Here is a 17,921-nt window from a genome sequence, read left to right as displayed (position 1 = left end):
TCCCCTGGAAAGGTCCCTTCCAGCCCAAACCATCCGTGATTCTATAGTACTGCACCCCATGTAACGTCCCGATCAGCAATAAAAAGGGAGCGGAGGGGGTCTGGGTAAGTTAGACATCTTTTCCTCAGGAACTGGCTGCTCTGCCCATGGGTGGTGAGTGATGGCCTTTGCACCACTTGGTTTGTTCTGTCTTCTTTCCCTCTTCTGCCACTTCTTCTCTTATTTAAAAACCCTCATCTCGACCCACGCGTTTTCTTGCTTTTACTCTTCCTTTCCTCTTCCCCCGTCCCACTGGGGGTGGGTGGGGGGAGCGAGCGAGTGAGCGGCTGTGTGGTGCTTAGCTGCCTGCCGGGGATAACCAGGACACACAGCCATGACACCCTCAGGACCAGGACACGCAACTATGGCATCCTCAGGACCCGGACACATGGACATGACACCCTCAGGACCAAGACAAATGGAGGTGACACCATGAGGACCAGGACACGGAGCCACGGCACACTCGGGACCGGGACACAATGCCATGGTATCCTCAGAACAACACATCGACATGACACCAACAGGAGGTGGACACAGGGATGTGACACCCTCAGGACCAGGGCAAAATGCCATTGCACCCTCAGTGCCAGGACACAATGTCATGACACACTCAGGAGCAGGACACACCACCGTAACACCTTCAGGACCAAGACACACTTCCAAGGCAGCCTCAGGAGCAGGACACATGGACATGGCACCCTCAGGACCAGGACACTGAGCCACGGCACCCTCAGGACCTGGACCCACTACCATGAAATCCTCAGGATCAAGACAATCTGCCATGGCACCTGCAGGACCTGGACACACGGACATCACAGAATCACGGAATGGTTTGGGCTGGAAGGGACCTTCAAAGACCATCTAGCCCAGCCCCATCTTTCACAAGACCAGGTGGCTCAAAGCTCCATCCAGCCTGGCCTTGAACGCTTCCAGGGCCATCCTGTGCCAGCGCCTCACCACCCTCGGCGTAAAACATTTCTTCCCCACGCCCAATCTAACCCTACCCCCTTTCAGTTTAAAACTGTCGCCCCTTGTTCTGTCGCTATAAGCTCTGGTAAAACGCCTTTCTCCGTCTTTCTTATTAAGCCGCCTTTATATATTGAAAGGTCGCAACAAGGTCTCCCCAGAAACAGGGGATACAATGCCATGGCACCCTCAGGACAAGGCGCAAGGATGTGACACTACGAAGACCTGGATACACTGCCAAGACACCTTCAGGACCAGGACACACTGCCGTGACACCCTCAGGGCCAGGACATGGTGCCACGGCATCCTCAGGACCAGCGGACACAGACACGACACCCTCAGGACAAGGACACAATGGCATAGCACCCTCAGGACAAGGACACATAGTCATGGCACCTTCAGGACCAGGACACAATGCCGTGTCACCCACAAAAAAAGGACATGGAGCCATGGCCTCCTCAGGACCAGGACAAGCAGCCACAGCACCCTCAGGACCAAGATACACAACCATGACACCCTCAGGACCAAGACACAACGCCACGAAACCCTCAGGAGCCGGACATGCTGTCATGACACCCTCAGGACAAGGACACACATCCATGGCATCCTCAGGATGAAGACGCAAGGATGAGACACCATAAGGACCCGGACACAATGCCGGTGCACCTTCAGGACCAGGACAAACTGCCATGACACGCTGATGACCAAGACAACATGGAGATGACACCACGAGGACCAGGACATGGAGCCACGGCACTCTCAGGATCAGAACACGAGGCCATGGTGCCCTCAGGACCAGGACACGCTGCGTGGCAGCTTTAGGTCCAGGACAAGTGGTCAAAACACCCTCAGGACCAAGATGCAACACCGTGGCACCCTCAGAACCAAGACACAAGGGATGACCAAGACGTGGGGACCTGGATACGCTGCCATGACACCTTCAGGACCAGGACAAGTGCCCATGAAACCCTCAGAACCAGGACACAAGGCCAGGACACCCGCTGGAGCATGACACATGGCCATGACACCCTCAGGACCAGCACACGGTGCCATGGTACCCTCAGGACAAGGACACACGGGGATGTCACCCGGCTGCTCCCGTTGCCACGTCAGTGAGGACAGCCCCGGTGCAGAGGCGACACTCGCGCTGGCTGTCCTGCCCGGCTCGCCTGCGCTGTGACATCGCAGTGCGGGGCCAGCGTTGGGTCCCCCTCCCTCCTGCCTGTCCCCATCAGCGCTGGGGACATGGGGCCACCCTCCCCAGGACGGCGGTGCGTGTGTGTGCACGACAAGCAGAGCCAGCCACCGAGGCGTGTGACAGGAAGGGACGAGGCGTGTGACAACCACGCGCGCGTGCGTGTGCATGGCAGCAGGGACAGCCTGCGTGGGTGTTCCTACGTGTGTGTGCACAGCGGGCAGAGCTGGGGACCGTGACGTGTGTGTGTGTACAGGTGACAGGCAGAGCCAGGCCCTGTGACAACCCCTCGCGTGCACATGTGTGCGAGTGTGACACACAACTGTGGCCCATGGTGCGTGCGAGTGTGAGGGAGAAACAGCGTGACAGGCATGGCCGGGGCCGGTGACGTGCACGCGCGAGTGTGTGACGGGCAACACCAACACCCGCGGATGGGTGTGCACGCGTGACAGGCGGTGCCAGCGTGCGCGACAGGCGGGTGTGCGTGCGGGACAGGAGGTGCCGGCGCCTGCAGGAAATGTGCAGCCGGCCCCGGCTCGCGAGTGCAGGGACAGAGCGGCGAGCGTGTGCGAGCGTGAGACACGGCGGAGGACTGTCTGCGCTGGCACTCACCGGCACGCTGGGCCCGAGCGCGCGCCCGCGTGACAGACAGTGCCGATGTGAGCGCGGCAGACGGCGGTGCCGAGCGCGCGAGCAAGGCCGCAGGGCTGGGGATGGCATCGCAGGTCCCCCACCATGCTGCCAGCCCCGGGGGAGCTGCACGGCACGGCACGGCACAGCATGGGCCGGTGGCGATGGGAGCGGAGTCAGAACGAGAGGAGCAGCCTGGCTCGGCGGTTTCCGTGGCAAAGGAGAGTGAAAGTGCTGCTGCGTCACTGCGACAGCCAGTGCCGGACGCGCGGCACAGCCGCAGCGGCCCCCGGTCGGCCCTGCTGCCACAGTGCCGGGGAGCACTCAGTCCCCTCCCAGGTGTGCTCCTGGGGGGTGCAGGGTCCATCCCTGGGGCTTGGCGCTTGCCGGCACGGCACAGCGGAGCCATTCGGGCACCAGCACCATCCTTCCTGGAGACCCTGTACCCTGCCCACGGGTGTGGGGTGCCCATCCCAGCCTCACCCCTGCTCCCCCAGCGTCAGTGGCCAAGCACCCTAATGACAGACACCTGCGGGCGCTGCCGGTGCCTCCCGGTGCTGCCGGGGCTGGGAGCTGAGGAGGTGGCACCCAGCCCCATTTCCTGTGCCCCGCGCTCGCCTCTGTGAGCTCGTGCACCCCCGAGCCCTGCGCTCGCCTACCCCCCGCCCCACGCTCGCCTCCCCATCCCTGTCACCCCCGGGACCTGCGGCAGAGGCTCTGCAAGAAGCAGGGAGCATCGGGGGCTTTGCGGGATCCCGGGGACGGAGGGAGAGGCCCCAGGTTTGCTCCCAGCCCGGCCGTGCCCAGCCCTGCCTGGCCATGCCGGCATGCATGGGGGGGCAGCAGGCAAGCCCTGCCTGCCGCCCTGCCTGGGCTGCAGCAGGGCCCCCATCTCTGCGGCAGCAATGTCAGGAAATGCGGCCGCACTGTGGGGACAGGCAGCCCACCGGCACCTTCCCTGTGCCGCCACCGCCATCTCCGCCCCGGCACTCCTGGCTCCCCGTGGCGCAGGAGGGCTGGGGTGCCGGGGGCTGCGGCGTGGGGCTGCGCAGTGCCAGGGCGGCACAGAGGGGAGCCGGCTGCAGGGACCCTCCTGCCCCTCCCCAGCAAACTACATGTCCCAGGATGCACCGTACGGTGGCAAGGTGCCAGGGAGCAAATGCCGAGCTGCCAGCCAGGCTTGGCGTGAGCCGGGGTGCCCGCGGTGCTGCCGGAATGCCTGTGGTGCTGCCCACCCTCCCCTGCTCGGGGGCCGCCGGGAAGGGGGCCGGGGAGGGGACGCCGAGGCGAGGGGCAGGAGCTCTGGGGGGGGGCGGCAGATGGGGGGGGAGCCTTTCCTCTCCAGAGCTCCCCGGATTTGCACCGCCGCCACCGCCGCCCACTCCCCCGCGGGGCGCAGGAGCCCCCTGCCCAGGCGTGCCCGGTGGGCGGGGGGGGCCGTGTGCCGCTTACCATGGTGCATCCCCTCCGGCTGGTGCGCAGACCCCCGTCCGGCTGCTGCCCGCCCGTGCGCAGGCGCCTCCTCCCCGTGCTGGCGGCAGCAGCCCCGCGGCGGCGGGCGCTTCCTGCTCGGCTCGGCCGCCCCGGCTCGCTGGCAGAGTCACTTCCTCCACTCGCTTGCTCGCTCGCTGGCCTCAGCTCCGGCGTGCGGGGGGCCGGGGGCTGTCGTGCCGAGGGGCCGTGAACGGAGCCGGGAAGGATACAACAGGACGTCCCGCAACCTGCGGCGGGGAAGGGGCTGGCGAGGCAGGAGGGGGTGTTGGGGTCCGGGGGGGACCCTCACAGGGTGTCCGGCAGCACTGGCGGGAAGCCACGGCCATGCCATTGCAACGCCTGGCTGCCTGCGGGGATGCAGAGAATCGCCCTCACGCTGTGCCGAGCTTGCACCGCGCAGCCCCCGCCGCAGCGCCAGCCGGAGCCGGGCTGGCCCCACTCCCGCCCAGGGACAGCACGGTGGTGTCACTCGTGCCGGGGATGTGCATGCACCAGGGTGGGGGCCACCGCACACCCACGCGCCGGGGACACGCGAGCCACCGCCGACAGTCCCAGGGGTGCCTGGCAGCCTCTCCCTGTGCTGGACGGCCTCCCGGCTGGGGCCGGTGGCAAAGCCCGGTCCCCAGGGAGGGCATGACTCAACCAAGCAGACACCGTTGCCATCGGGAGGGTGGAGGTGTCGTGCCAGGCTGCCGCACAGGAGCTCCCGGCCGTGAGCGAGGGTGCGCGCGGGGCAATGGAGGCTGAAGGACACACCTCGGCGTGCCCAGCCAACTGATGCCGCAGTGCCGGGAGGCCTGGACACCAACCGCAGTGGTGGGACAGGCTGTGGGGACGCCGTGGTGTGCCTGGATGCGGCCCTAGAGCAGCGGAGGGAGCTGGCACTGGTGGTGACATGGACGCCGGAGAGCAAAGTCCCCGGCTGGCGGAGGGGAGGGAGCCACCAGCGCCGCCATGCCGGCGCCCGGGCCTCACACCGGCTCTGGAAGCGATTGTGCGGCGCACGCTCCGCCTGCGTCCCCCCACACCCGCACACTGCCGGCACCCCAACCACCCCCACTCAGCGCGGCCGGGGGGCTCAGTGCAGCCCCGGGGCTCAGGGCAGCAGGAGCTGCCGGAGGGGCCGGAGCTGGCTTGGAAGGGGACGGGGCAGCCTGGACCACGGAGGGAGACTTGGGGCAAACCGAAGCGGGGCTCGTGGGCTGCACCCCAGACCTGCACCCAGCAGTCCCTGTGAGGGGCTGTAGCTGGAGGGACAAGCGGGGGTCCTGTCCCGCATCGCTCATGGGAACAGGCTGGGGGTCTCTGTCCCCGCAGTGGGGCCCATGGCGAGCGGGAAGGGACTTGTTTCCTGCTGTGCACCCCCATTCCCTGCATGCCAGGGTCCCCCAGCACCCCGAGCCGTGGCAGGAGCTGCCCTCCCCTGGGGTCTCCGGTTGCCGTTCCCCCAGGGTGGTGCCGGGGCCGGCTGCAGCTTGTGGCGGGGGCCCAGCCGCCCCCAGCCCCGCTCCCGTCTCTTGCTCCGAGCCGCATCCTGGACAGCGTGCCGAAAACAATCGCAGGGGCTGCGTGAGCTTCCCGGGAGGAAACGGGAAGGCCAGCAATGTGCTCCGGATTAGGCGGCTTCGGGGGCTGGCGGAGGCGCGGCTGCGGGGGGCTCGGCCCGCTCCCCCGGCGGGACGGGGCCCAGGGGGTCACGCAGGTGTGGGGGCGGCAGGAACACGGTGGCACACGCTCCCCTCGGGGCTGCGAGGCCGCAGCGGTGGCACCGGGATTAACTCTCACCGCTGGCCCCTGGGCCGGGGAGTGCCACCTTGCCGAGACCACACACCCCTTGCTGGGAGCCGTGCCACCCCTTTCCCGCACAGGGCTGCAGCCGAGCGGAGCAAATGGGGCTGCCGTGCCGCGTGCCGCCCCGGCGCCATGGCCCCGCTCCGGCCCCACCCTTGGCATCCCCTTCCCGCCACGCGGCAGCCCCTCCCGCCAGCACGGCAGACCCCAGCCCGCCACGCTTTCATGAAACAGGCGTCACTGCGCATCTGCCGTGGCCCCCACCGGCACGGCACCCACTCAGCCCCGGCTCCCTGCCCGTGGCAGAGGGCTCCCCGGGCCCTGCGGTACTGCCGGACAATGCCAGGAAGCCGCGCTGGGCAGGCGGGTCCCTCCGTGTCGTGGTGGGACGGGGGCATGCGGGAGGTCAACCCCAGGACAGGACAGGCACCGCATCCCCGTGCGTGACGGGGCCACGAAGCCCCCCCGGCACCGCAGCTGGCACGCCCCAGCACGGCACCATTCAAAACCAGCGTCCCCACACCCTCACGCCTCCAGCCCCACAAGAGCCCAGTGCCGCCCCAGCCAAACCTGGCGCCCCGGCTCTGGCCCTGCTGCCGCTTCCCTACCTGGGTGAGGACCGGACCCCGGTTCACCGGGCCCCTTGTGCTGCCGGCATGTCCTGGTGCTGCTGCTCCTCGGACACCGCCGCCGGGCCGGGGAGGCGCAGGGGAAGGGGAGGCCGGGACCCACCCCGCGGCCCTGCCCCTCCCCGACTGCCCCGGCGCCCGTCCCGGTCCCCGAGGAGGGCCCGGCGGCGGGTCTGCCTTCCTGCCCACCCACCCGCTTCCTCCGCGCCCGCCGGGCCCTGGGAACAAGCGCTGCCTTTCTCCCGCTCCCCTCCCCTCCGCTGGGCCCCCGCCAAGGACGCTGCTCCGCCGGGAGCCCGCCGGGCTGGCCAGCCCCGCCGCCTCGCTCGCTGCCGGGGGGACACCGGCGGGGCCTCGGCCGCGGGGCCGGGGCTGGCTGTGCCGGGGACGTGTGCTGACGCTGGGGATCGGTCCCCGCAGAGGGACGGGGGACAGCCCCGATGCACCGCAGCCCTCGGGGAGCCTCGTGCCGACCCCAGTCCCAGAGCACCGGTGGCAGCTCCGAACCCTCAGGGCCCCTGCCCGACCCTGGGGAGGTGCCAGGCGGGGACACACGGGACAGGGCAGCCCCCGGGCCATGCCCCCTCTGCCAGGGGGATGGTGCCAGGGGAGCCGCTGCCATCCATGGCACCATCTGCAGAGCCACTGGCAGAGAGGGCGTCCCACTGCTGAGCCCCTGCCCGGACCGGCTGGGGTTGGGGGTGCTGGTCTTGGAGCCACAGCATGGCTTGGCACCGCGTGGCACGGCATGGCTCAACACGGCACGGCATGGTTCAGCACGGCACGGCATGGCTTGGAACCGCATGGCTCAACACGGCACGGCATGGTTCAGCATGACACGGCACGGCACGGCTTAACACGGCACGGCGCACCATAGCACAGCACGGTATGGCCCGGCATGGCTCGGCTTGGCATGGCTCACTGATACGCTGTGACACCCGTCCCCGCAGGGCTGTCCCCAGCCAGACCCCCTGGCTGCCCCCTCGCAGGACGGGGGGCCGGGGGGGGTCACTCGCCTCGGCCCCACAGGAGCAGCGGGCTGGGGCAGCGCCGCCCCAGGGCCTGCACAGCCCGGGCAAAATACCTCTGACCCCTGGGAAAACAGAGGGGCCGGTGACCGCCGCCGGGCAGGGCTCCCCCCACCCTGCCCGCTCCGCCAGGCAGCTGCCAGCTCCTGCCAGGGTCCGTCTCTGCCCGTCCCCGCGGCCGCTCCTCAGCACCGCTGCCCCCAGCTCTGGCACGGGCAGGCTTGCCTGCAGCAGGCGTCGGCATCTCCTCCTCCTGCCTCACTGCCAGCTCCTGCCCGTCCTCCGCACCTCGCTGAGCCCCCTGCGGAGAGCCGGCCCTGATGGGGGTCCCAGGGCTGAGCTCCCTGCCCCACGGATGCACTGGGAGGGGAAGGCGGCAGCAGCACGGGTCCTCGGTGCCCAGACCCCCTGCCAGTCCCGTGTCAAGCCCCCCGTGCCGGCGAGCTCCGTCCCCAAGCAGGGCTCGTGTCCCTGCCCAGGCGCGGGCCAAGGTGGGCGCTCAGCACCCTCCTGTCATGCATCTGCCTGCTGGGTCCCTGTCAGCGGGGTCCTGGGGACCCTCGGCCGCTCCCCAAGGAGCCAGCCCGCTTACCCAGGTCCCCATGCCGTGCGCCGGCTCCCCTCCACCCCGGGCTGGAGCCCCCAGCCAGGGGCCGCTGCTGCAGGCGCCGGCACCGTGGGCCTCTCCAGCGGGGAGGATATTTTTAGCAGCTCACACCCGGCCGGGGCTTTCCCCGGCCTCCTGGCAGTGCCCACGGGGCCGCGGGGCTTGCCAGCTCCGCTCGCTTGGCAGCGGGAGCCACCGGCCGGTCCGGCGCAGTGCACGGGGCAGGTGCGGCACGTGGGAGCACGCAGCAAGCGCACGCGGGACGGGCACCCGCCGCAAACTGGCTGGCTCTTCTGCAGGAGGCACCGGGAGATGCCTGGCATCGTGGCACCGCCGCCATCCTGCTCTGGACCCACCATGCCGGAGGGGGCTCTTGGGGCCGCCTGCTCCGATGGCCAGAGACCTCCTGGTTCCCAGGCTCCGTCTGTTCCTGACGACTTTCCCCATTTGTTCCCGTGCCAGCATTGTTCTTCCACCGAAATGGCTCCCCCCGCCCCGGCACGTACCTCCCGCCCCACCAGACTTACAGCCAGCGCTCGGAGCCTGGCCACCCGCTCCCCTGCCGGCTTCCGGCCCCATCGTGCCCCATCGCACCTTCGCCTGCCCCAGGCGACGCCGGCTTCCCTGGCCCCACTGCCACGACAGCAGGGATCGATGGGGACAGGCAGCACGGATCTGGACACGTCCACGCGCAGGATTAACCCTTTCTGCAGCCAGAAACCTTTGTAAAAAGGTTTTGCGACCTTCTAGCAGCGAAAGCGTCCCGGCCCCGCTCGTCTCCCCCCCCGGGGAGCTCTGCCCCTCCGTCCCCTCCCGCGGGGCCAAGGGACGGGGACGCTGCCCGAGCCCTCCCTGCCTGCACCCGCGCCCGGGGTGACGACGTGCACTTTCCCTCCGGGGCTTCAGCATCAAGAGGAACCTCTGCTCCTCCTCTGAACACAGCATTCATGGTGGCACCAGCAGCCGGCGGCATGACATCCGGCCAGCCAACAGGGAGGAAGCCACCGTGGCTCCCCAGCCGGCACCATGACACACCACGGCTCGGGAGGGCCGAGCCACCGCCTCCACGAGTCCCCCCCCCGGCCCTGGGTGCCCTGTCCCGGTGCCCTACCAGAACCGGCTGCCGCCCAAAGCCCTGAGCACCCATGGTCACCCCGCAGCCCTTGCCGTGGGCACGGCAGCCTGTGAGCTCCGCGGCGCTCTCCTGCGCCTGCCCCTTGGCCAGCGGCACCGCCGGGGCCCCACGAGGTGCTCCCCGGGATGAGCTGTTTCAGCTGCTTTGGCACACGGCAGGGTGTGATGCCGGCCGGCTGGGCTAGCGAGCCGGGAGCTCGCCGAGCCCTGCACACTTAACAGTGGGCATCGCCTGCGTGGCAAGAGCTAGGGAAGCTGGCGGGGGCTCGGCCCCGCGCACTCACATCTGCCTGCTTATTGCAGTTGCTGGCACGAGCCCGAAAGTGTGCATCATCGCCGGGGGAGCCGGGGGCTCCGCTCCCCACGCCCAACCGGCCCCGGCAGCCGGAGGAGGGCTGTGTGGCTTCGTAGTGGCAGGGGGGACAGGGGTACCAGCCTCCCAGATAGGGAGCAAATGCATGGTGGGGCCTTGACCGAAGCTGCACCGAGCAGAGCGCTGCTGCTGCCGGGCACAGGAGGGACTTGCCGGGGGCTGCGGGGAGGCGGCAGCACTGGGGGCCGGCGGGGGGGACGCTCCCCTCCTGCCGCTCCACTGCCCTTGGGCTCTCCTCCCAGCCAGAGGCTACTGGGGCAGCGAGCGAGCGGCTGCATGCCCCGGCACGCAGGGGAGGCGGGCCGGCCCGCGGCACGCCGGGAGCTGTAGCCTCCCGCCAGCACGGCGCATCCGCCGGGCGGCGGGGGCAGGATGGCCCCGCAGGGGGATGCCCTGCCGCCCCCCACCTGGCCCCCGCGCCCGGCGCCCGCTGGCTCACCTGGGCATGCTTGCGCTTCCGCCCGGGCCGCCCGGCTTTCCTCATGGGCGTCCCCGGCTCCTGCTTCTCCTCCTTGCTCTGGTTCTCCTCGGGCTCCTCTTCCCCCTGCGAGCCGGAGACAGAGAGGACGGTTACGCCGCCGGCCCCGGGGCCGGGCAGCCTGAGGTCCTGGGCATGGCTCCGCTAACGCTCGGCGCTGGGAGTGTTGGCACCATGGGTGCACCGCAGAGGATGGCCAGGCGCCTGGCCGGCGAGGCAGGAGCGCTGCCGGCATCACCAGGCCAGCGGCCCCTGGGGCACCATTAGAAGGGCAATTGCGGCTCCTGCCAGGGCTTGGGCTGCGGTGCGAGCTGCCGTGGGGCTGGGCGCCTTCACCGGGTGAGCCCTCCGGCACCGTGCCCCTGTGCCGCAGCCAGCTTGGGGGTACATGCCCACTCCCACAATCCACCGGAGCCCTGTGCATGAGGTGCTGGGGGCTTCTGCACCACAGCATGCAGAAAGGCCTGCGTGGACCCCATGGCACGGCACGGCACGGCACGGCACAGCAGGCCTGCAGGGAGCCGCGCAGCTCCCTGGGGACAAGGGCAGGCAGCAGGAGCCAGGGTGCCCTCGGCGCAGGCAGGCAGCCGCCTGCTTCACCGCGCCGCCCCCAGCGCAGGCGCTTCACGGGGCCACGCACCCCTCTCCACGCTCTGCCCTGGAGCAGCTGCCAGCGCCCCAGCGCCCTGTCCCCCCTCCCCGGCACCGTGCCCCAGCCCCGGGCGCTGGCAGGGCGCACGCGCCGGCATGGGCGGTGGAGCAGGAACGCGGCCCTGGGAAATGAACCTGCTCCCTGTGCTGGGGCCGCAGCAGCCGCCCGAGGATGGTGGCGTGCCGGGGGCCCCGCTCCCCGCTCGGGGGGCCCACACCCGGCGCCGCGGCACGGCAGGGGGACGTGCATGTGGGGCGAGGGCTGCGCGGGGCCCCCGGTGCATCCCGCGGCGGTGGCGGGGCCGGGTTCACCTGAGCCCCAGAAGATCCCCGCGGCAGGAGCCAAGGCAGGAAGAGGCCGCGGAGGGGGGAGCAGGGGAAGGAGGAGAGGCCGGCGGGGGGCTGGCGAGGGAGAGGCCGGGGAGGGGATGGGGCTGGCAGCCAGACAGCGCCGACATCCAGCTGCACTCCCGCAGCCCCGCAGCCGTGGCAGGCGCCAGCCCCGGCCGCATTCCTGCCCACCGCTGCCCTGCGCTGGGGCGGTCGCAGGCAGCGCTGCCCGCAGCACCGCCGGGCCGCAGCCGGCACATCGCTGCTGGGGTCCAGCCCAAAGGTCCTGCGGGATCGGGACATGCTGTGCCCCATGGCTGTGGTGCCCCACAGCTGCAGTGCCCCACGGCCGCGGTCCCCCAGACCAGGTCCCTCTGGGCCACCCACCGCCCCCCCCCCCCCCCCAAGCCCAGCCCATGCCCCTCTGTGCCCCTCGCCACCCATCTCCCCCCCACCGTGGGCTGTGCACGTGGGGTGGCACGGGAGCCACGTGCCGCCTCATCCCCAGCCGCCATCGCGGCCTGCCAGGACCGCGCTCGCCCCAGCCCCATCGCTGCGTGCCACTCGACTGCGCATGGGACAGGGCAGCCCCCGGCCCCCTGCGCTGACCCCACACCCCGCCAGCCCCGCAATGACCGTGCCCAGCCCTAGCACCCACCGGCACCGTGCCACAGGCCAGGAAGCCAGGGCTGAGCAGGGAGAGGCGGCACCGCGGCACCCAGGGGCTCAGCCCCGGGCCGAGCCCCACTCCCCACATGGCCCTGGGCGGAAAGTTTTGGGACGGGTCCAAGGACGACGTCAGGATCGCGGTTCCAGCTCTGTCCTGGTGCAGGAGCCAAACAGGGTCCCCGGGGGGGATTCCCGGGGGTCCCTCCCTCACAGGCCCACTGCACCTCGCCGTGCAGCAGAGCCGTCCGGCAGCTCGCGGCCAGGGCGGGCAGAGCAGAGCCCCCCCGGCTGCAGCCACAGGGACCCGCCTCGCCAAACCGTGCGGCACTGCACTTTGTCCCAGCTGGAGCCGCCCCCAGTCCTGCAGTGCCGGGATGGCCCTGCAGCCTGTTCCCTCGGTGAGGCCGTGCTTCACCCAGCCCCACTGGGAAACGAGCAGCTCCTGCCACCGCCGCCAGCGCCGGGGCACCCGGCAGCGCCGAGGAACCTGGGGGGGGCCCAGCCCAGCTCCGCTCCCAGCAGTGGGAGTGCCATGGCAAAGGCGAGCCCCCCGACATCCGTCCCTCTGCCCCCGGTGCTGCCCCAGCTGCCAGCACACGGCTCCAGCCAGCTGCCCCCGCCACGCGCCGACTTCGGCCGGGCCCCAGCGGTGTTTACCCTGGATGTAAAGGAAAGGTACGGCGGGGCGTCAAGTGTGTGGCACTGGCACACGGGCCATGCCGGGCAGCCAGCCCTCCCGCAGCCGGGGGAAGATGCGGCCGGACAGCACCCAGTGGGTGCTGGCGAGGTGAGGGGGGCTCCGGGAGGGGCTCTGCAGGGTTCCAGGCAATGCCCTCTCCCCGGGGGGGGCTGCAGTCCCCCTGGGGGGTCTCTGTGCTGCCCCAGCCCTGTCTCGCTGCCTGGGCGGCAGCAGTAGGCACTGCTGCGATTCTTCCCACGGCCTGGGCCCGGCCCGGCCCTGCCCTGTGCCGGTGAGGCGGTGCTGGGCACAGCACCCCGCCTGCCAAAGCAGCGGCTGGCTCCTCCCGCGGTGTGCGGACCCCCCGGCACTGCCCCCGGCACAGGCCTCCCTGGGTTGGTGCTCAGGGCTCCATTCTGCCCCCCACACCGCTGCACGTGCCCGGCACGTGAAATGCCGGTGGGGCAGCCGGCTCGAGGGACGGCACAGCGGGGGGGGCAGTGTGGGGGTAGCGGGGGTCCCCACTGGAGAGACAGGGGAGTGCCCCCAGCACGGCCGGGGACAAGGCGAGCTCCCCGCGAGCCGTCCCCACTGCCGCAAAGACGGGGCAGCCCCACCGCGGGGCTCAGCAGGGTCCCCGCGTCACCGAGCTGGGGGATGCGGGGGCCAGGGCAGCACCAGGGACCGCTGGGGCACGGCTGGCACCCCAAAAGTGGGGCAGGCGCCTGAGAGGCAGGGATGCAGCCTGGGCAAGAGCAGCGCTGGCGCAAAGGGCTGCGAGGGGGATCCACTCCCCCCGGCCTGGTGCAGGGGTGCCGGTGCCGCAGCCCCTCGTCGCCTGCAGCCCGCTCGGAGCTGAGTCATGTCCCCGTAAATCACCCCGCTCCCCTTCTCCCCGGGGCTCGGCCAGGCGCGGGGCTGCATGGCGCGTCCCCGATGCGCCGCGCTCCTGTGCCGCTGCCAAGCAACAACCCAGAGGGAAACCACCGCCGAGGAGGAGAGCTGCTGCATGACGCAGTGCTGGTTCCACGGCCACAGCGCCGGGTCCCAGCTCCCGGCTGCACCGGGCCGGCAGTGGGGCGGGAGAAGGGAGCCCTTGGCAGTGGGGGGAAACCAGGCTGGGGGGGCAGGAGAAGGCGGGTGCAGAGACCCCCCCTTGCACGGGAGCTGGAGCGCAGCCCTGCCGGGTCGGCGCCAAGGGCAGCTGGCACTGGTGCGACCCACGGTGCCGCAGGCGTCGGGGGACAGCCTCGTCCTCCTGGCCCCGCAGGCAGTGCGCATCCCTTCAGCAGAGGTGACCTCCGCGCGTGGCCGCGGGGGAGGCGATGCCGCGTCCCGGTGGGGTCAGGCCAGGACAGCACTCAGCCGGGCGCGCTCTCGGCGCACTTGCTGCCAGCCCACGTGGGTCGCTGGCACCCCAGGGACCGGCACTGGTCCTGCTTTCGAGGGCGAGCCAGGCTGCACCGCAGGCACCCGTTTCTCCCACGGCTCTTCCACACAGCCCCTCCTTGTGCCACGGACCTGCGCCCCGCTCTCCAAGTCGGCTCTGCCGCGCACCTCCAGAACCACACCAAAACACTCCACGTCCGCCTCCCGGGGGCCGCCCGGCCGTCTCGCTCACGCTCCTGGTGCCAGCGACCTGTGCAGGCGGGCTCGGCCGCGCACACCCGCTCCACCATAACCCACCGCGAGGGAAAGCACAGGACTGACCGACCGACCCCTGGTCTACTCGTTCCCCGCAGCCATACCAAGAACGCGCCGGGCACTTCCCAACGGACACACGGGTTGGGCCCTCCAGCAGCCAGGAGCGATGGCCGGAGGACAGGGAGCACCGGCGCGGGGACCAGCAGGGCCTGATCCAGTGAGGGAGGCACGGCGCGGCCGCTGCGGCCGAGCCAGCCTGGAGGAACTCAGATGACCCCGACCCCGCACTGCCCGCAGCGGGACGGCGTCCAGCTGGCTGCCGGCCCTGATCCCCACGCCTTGACCAGGGCAGGCCTGGCGCTGCACCCGCCGGGACGCTTCTCCTCTCCGCAGGAAGAGCGATGCCTTTGCCAGCACCGGCAGCAGGACCGGCTGCACCGGCCTGGCACGACCTTGTCCGGTGGGGACACCACGGAGCACCAAGGATGCGGTCAGAGCCTGCCACCCGCCCGGCTCAGGCGTCCCCGAACCCAGCACAGCCCCTCGCCCTGCCCTGCCCTACAGCCACACCGCGCCGCCAGCCCCCCACCCGGCCCCTGCTCAGCCCTGCTCTGTCCCGCCGCAGGCAGGGCGGTTTGGGGGGCAGCCCTCCCCACAGAGCTGGGGAGGCAGGGGGGACACGTCCCGGGGATGGGGGTCCATCGGCCGGGGCCGTGAGCCCCTCGCACGGTGCAGCGATGAGAAGGCGAGCGTGCACCGTGTGCCGCCTGGCGCGGGAGGGGTTCACCCCCCCGGGCCTGAGCATCGCAGGTGGGGAGGCAGGAGGAGGCGCAGGGACCCCTGAGCCCCCGCAGCAGGCGGGACCCCCCGAGGGGGGAGCAGGACCGGCTTGACCCTGGCAGTGACGAGGCTGGGGGCCACCTCTCGGCGCACACCCCACGCCCCCCTCCCACCGCCCCGGACACGTGCGCACCGCCACCCACCCAGCCCCAGAGCTGGGGCAGCCCCCAGCCTGGGGGACACCCCCACCCCGCCGTTGGGGCAGCCCCCTCCCCGCAGCCGGGCTTGCCGTGGATGTGGCCACTGCTGGGAGGTGACAGCAGGTCTCTGCTTTCCCGTCCCCTCCCCACACTCCCGCACCGCCAGGAATAGCTCAATCCGCGCTAATCCTGGCCGCGGCTCAGGGCTCCCCGCTCCCGGCTCCGCGCTCCCCACCTCGGGGAGGAGGGAGAGGGGCTGGCGCGCGGCGGAGGGGACCCCACACCCCCTTTTCCCTGCATACCTGCCAGCCAGCGCTGGCCAGGAGCGAGCCGGACCCCCGGAGCCCGCTGCCGCCCCAGCAGGAGCAGTGCCGAGCCCAGTGATGGGGACGGCCACGGTGTGAGCAGGGACCCCCTGCCAGCCCCCCACTCTGCCAAGAGCCGGCAGAGCCGCGGCGGGACCCTACCTTGTGCGTGTCGAGCGCCTCGCGGTCCGGAGCGGGGCTGCTGGCGTCGAGGGTCCCGCTGGACGGCATGGTGAGGAGCGAGGGCGGGCGCCTGGGACCGTCGCCTCTTCAGCACCAAAGCGGACCCTGCCGCGCCGCGCTCCGGCTCTCTGCGCCGAGGAGGGGGTCCGGGAGCCGTCACCCGCCGCAGCGGCCAGCCCCTGCGTCCCGCCGCCCGCCTGGATCCTCCTGCCCCTGCGGGAAGCAGAGAGGGCCGGGGTGAGGGGGGAGCGCCAACCCCGCCGCCCCCCGCACCGCGCCCCGGCCCCCGGCAATTATTAACACGCCACAACCTTGACTCAGTGGGGCTGGGCTGGGCCGTTGTCCCCGGCATCGCCCCTGGCAGGCAACCGACTCCCGGCCCGTGCCGGGTGCGCGGCGTGGGGTGCAGGGTGCATGGCACAGGGTGCACGGTGCTGGCTGCAGCAGCGCGGGGTGCATGGTGCGGTGTGGGGTGCGCGGTGCGTGATGCACGGCGTGGGACGCGGGGTGCCCAGCGCACTGTGTGAGCCGCGCGGTGCAGGGTGCGCGGTGCAGAGCGCGGGGTGCAAGGCGCAGGGCGCGTGTTGCACAGCGCGGGGTGCGCAGAGCGGGGGGCACGTGGCGCCGGGTGTGCGGTGCACAGGCTGCGCAGGGTGGGGTGGACGGCGCAGGGTGCAGAGCGGGGGGTGCAGGGCGGGGGGGTGCGGGGTGCATGCCGGGGGGCGCGGGGTGCCGGGCGCGGGGTGCAGGCAGGGCCCCGCGGGGCTGCGGAGGAGGCGTCAGCCCCAGCACCTGTTGCTATGGCAAACGCTGCCTGCATTAGCCATGGCCGAGGCTGCTGTTGCCTTTGGCACCGGAGCTGCAATTTGTTTCTAGAGCTTTCCAGCCGCAGCCCGTTCCCAGCCGGCGGGGTGGGGGGCTGCCGGGCGGGCAGGGCCGCTGCTGCTCGGAACAGAAACTCAAAACCCAACACGTTCCTCCCGTCCCCACGGCTGCCTGCAGCGTGGGGCTGCCGGCGGGGCTGCCGGGGGGGCGAGGGTGGCCCCCGCCGGGGCTGCAGCCTCCCCCGGCCCCCGCAGCAGCACCGCCGCAGGCACGGGGACCCCCGGGGGCTCTGGGTGCCGGGCCGGGAGCCGGAGGGTGGGAGATGGGTGGGAGCTCGGCCGTCCCTGCCCCGGCTCCCCCAGCACAGCCCCTCTCGCGGGCAGGGCTGGGGGGGGACGTGGGCAGGGGGTGCGGGCGGGGGGGTGGGCTGGCGGTGCGGGGTGGGGGGTGCGGGTGCAGGATGCAGGTGCAGGATGCGGGCTGGGGGTGCTGGGTGCAGGCTGGGGGTGCAGAATGGGGGTGGGAGATGCGGGCTGGGGTTGCAGGGTGCAGGCTGGGGGTGCAGGATGGGACCTGGGGGTGCAGGACAGGGGTGTGGGATGGGGGTGCAGGACACAGGATGGGGATGTGGGGTGCAGGCTGGGGGGCAGGCTGCCCCCCCGCCACACACAGCCCCGTGCCAGCCGGGGAAGGGCTTCCCTGTCCCCCTCCTTCGCCGGGTTGGGGAGCCCCCGGGGGGACGCCCCATCCCTGGCCCCGTCTCAGGCGCTGTCCCCGCCAGCCCTCTGCCACGCAGGGCCTGCCTGTGCCTGTTCCCCGCGGAGCCCCTTCGCCCCCAGCCCGGCACGCCTGGCCCCTGCCACTGCCGGCTCTGCCCTGCGCCGACACCCTGGGCACCGCGGTGCCCCTCGGTGCGGGGCCAGGGCCTGCACCGAGCACCCCGAGCACCCACACGCCGCCGCTTTGCGCACCCATCTCACAGTTGTGCCACCAGCACCATGGCACACAGTTCGGCACAGCACGGCACGCTGTTCGGCGTGGCACGGTATGACACCTCAGCCCCCCGTCCCTCCCTGCGAGCTGCCTCCCCGGCCCTGCCCGTGCCCCCCGGAGCCCCCACCCCGGCTCCCGCCACGCTGTGCCTCGGCAAAGCCCCGGCTGCGGGCACGGGAGGACACGTGCCACCGGGAAGCGCCTGGGGACACCCCAGCTGCACCCAGGCACCTCTGCGGCAGGGGGGCCCCAGCTCCCCCGGCGGGGCCCCCCGGGCCCCAAAGGCACTGGGTGGTGC

General features: G+C 71.4%; 1 protein-coding gene across 1 annotated transcript in view; it reads right to left on the bottom strand.

The window, feature by feature from the left end:
• DNMT3A (DNA methyltransferase 3 alpha) overlaps positions 1-15,872 on the bottom strand; it is a 48,556-nt gene extending 32,684 nt beyond the window's left edge. Inside the window, exons 1-2 of the mRNA XM_059827855.1 lie at positions 15,785-15,872; positions 10,326-10,430 (exon numbers count right to left, since the gene is read on the bottom strand). Coding sequence (XP_059683838.1) covers positions 10,326-10,430; positions 15,785-15,853 — 174 coding nt within the window. The 5' untranslated portion in view covers positions 15,854-15,872. The remainder of the gene's footprint in view (positions 1-10,325; positions 10,431-15,784) is intronic.
• Between the last annotated feature and the right edge of the window lie 2,049 nt (positions 15,873-17,921).

This window comes from Gavia stellata, chromosome 2 (assembly GCF_030936135.1).
Source record: "Gavia stellata isolate bGavSte3 chromosome 2, bGavSte3.hap2, whole genome shotgun sequence".
NCBI classification, from domain to species: Eukaryota; Metazoa; Chordata; class Aves; order Gaviiformes; family Gaviidae; genus Gavia; species Gavia stellata.
The sequence above is the reverse complement of the archived record's forward strand: the minus strand, read 5'-3'. Positions and strand labels throughout refer to the sequence as shown.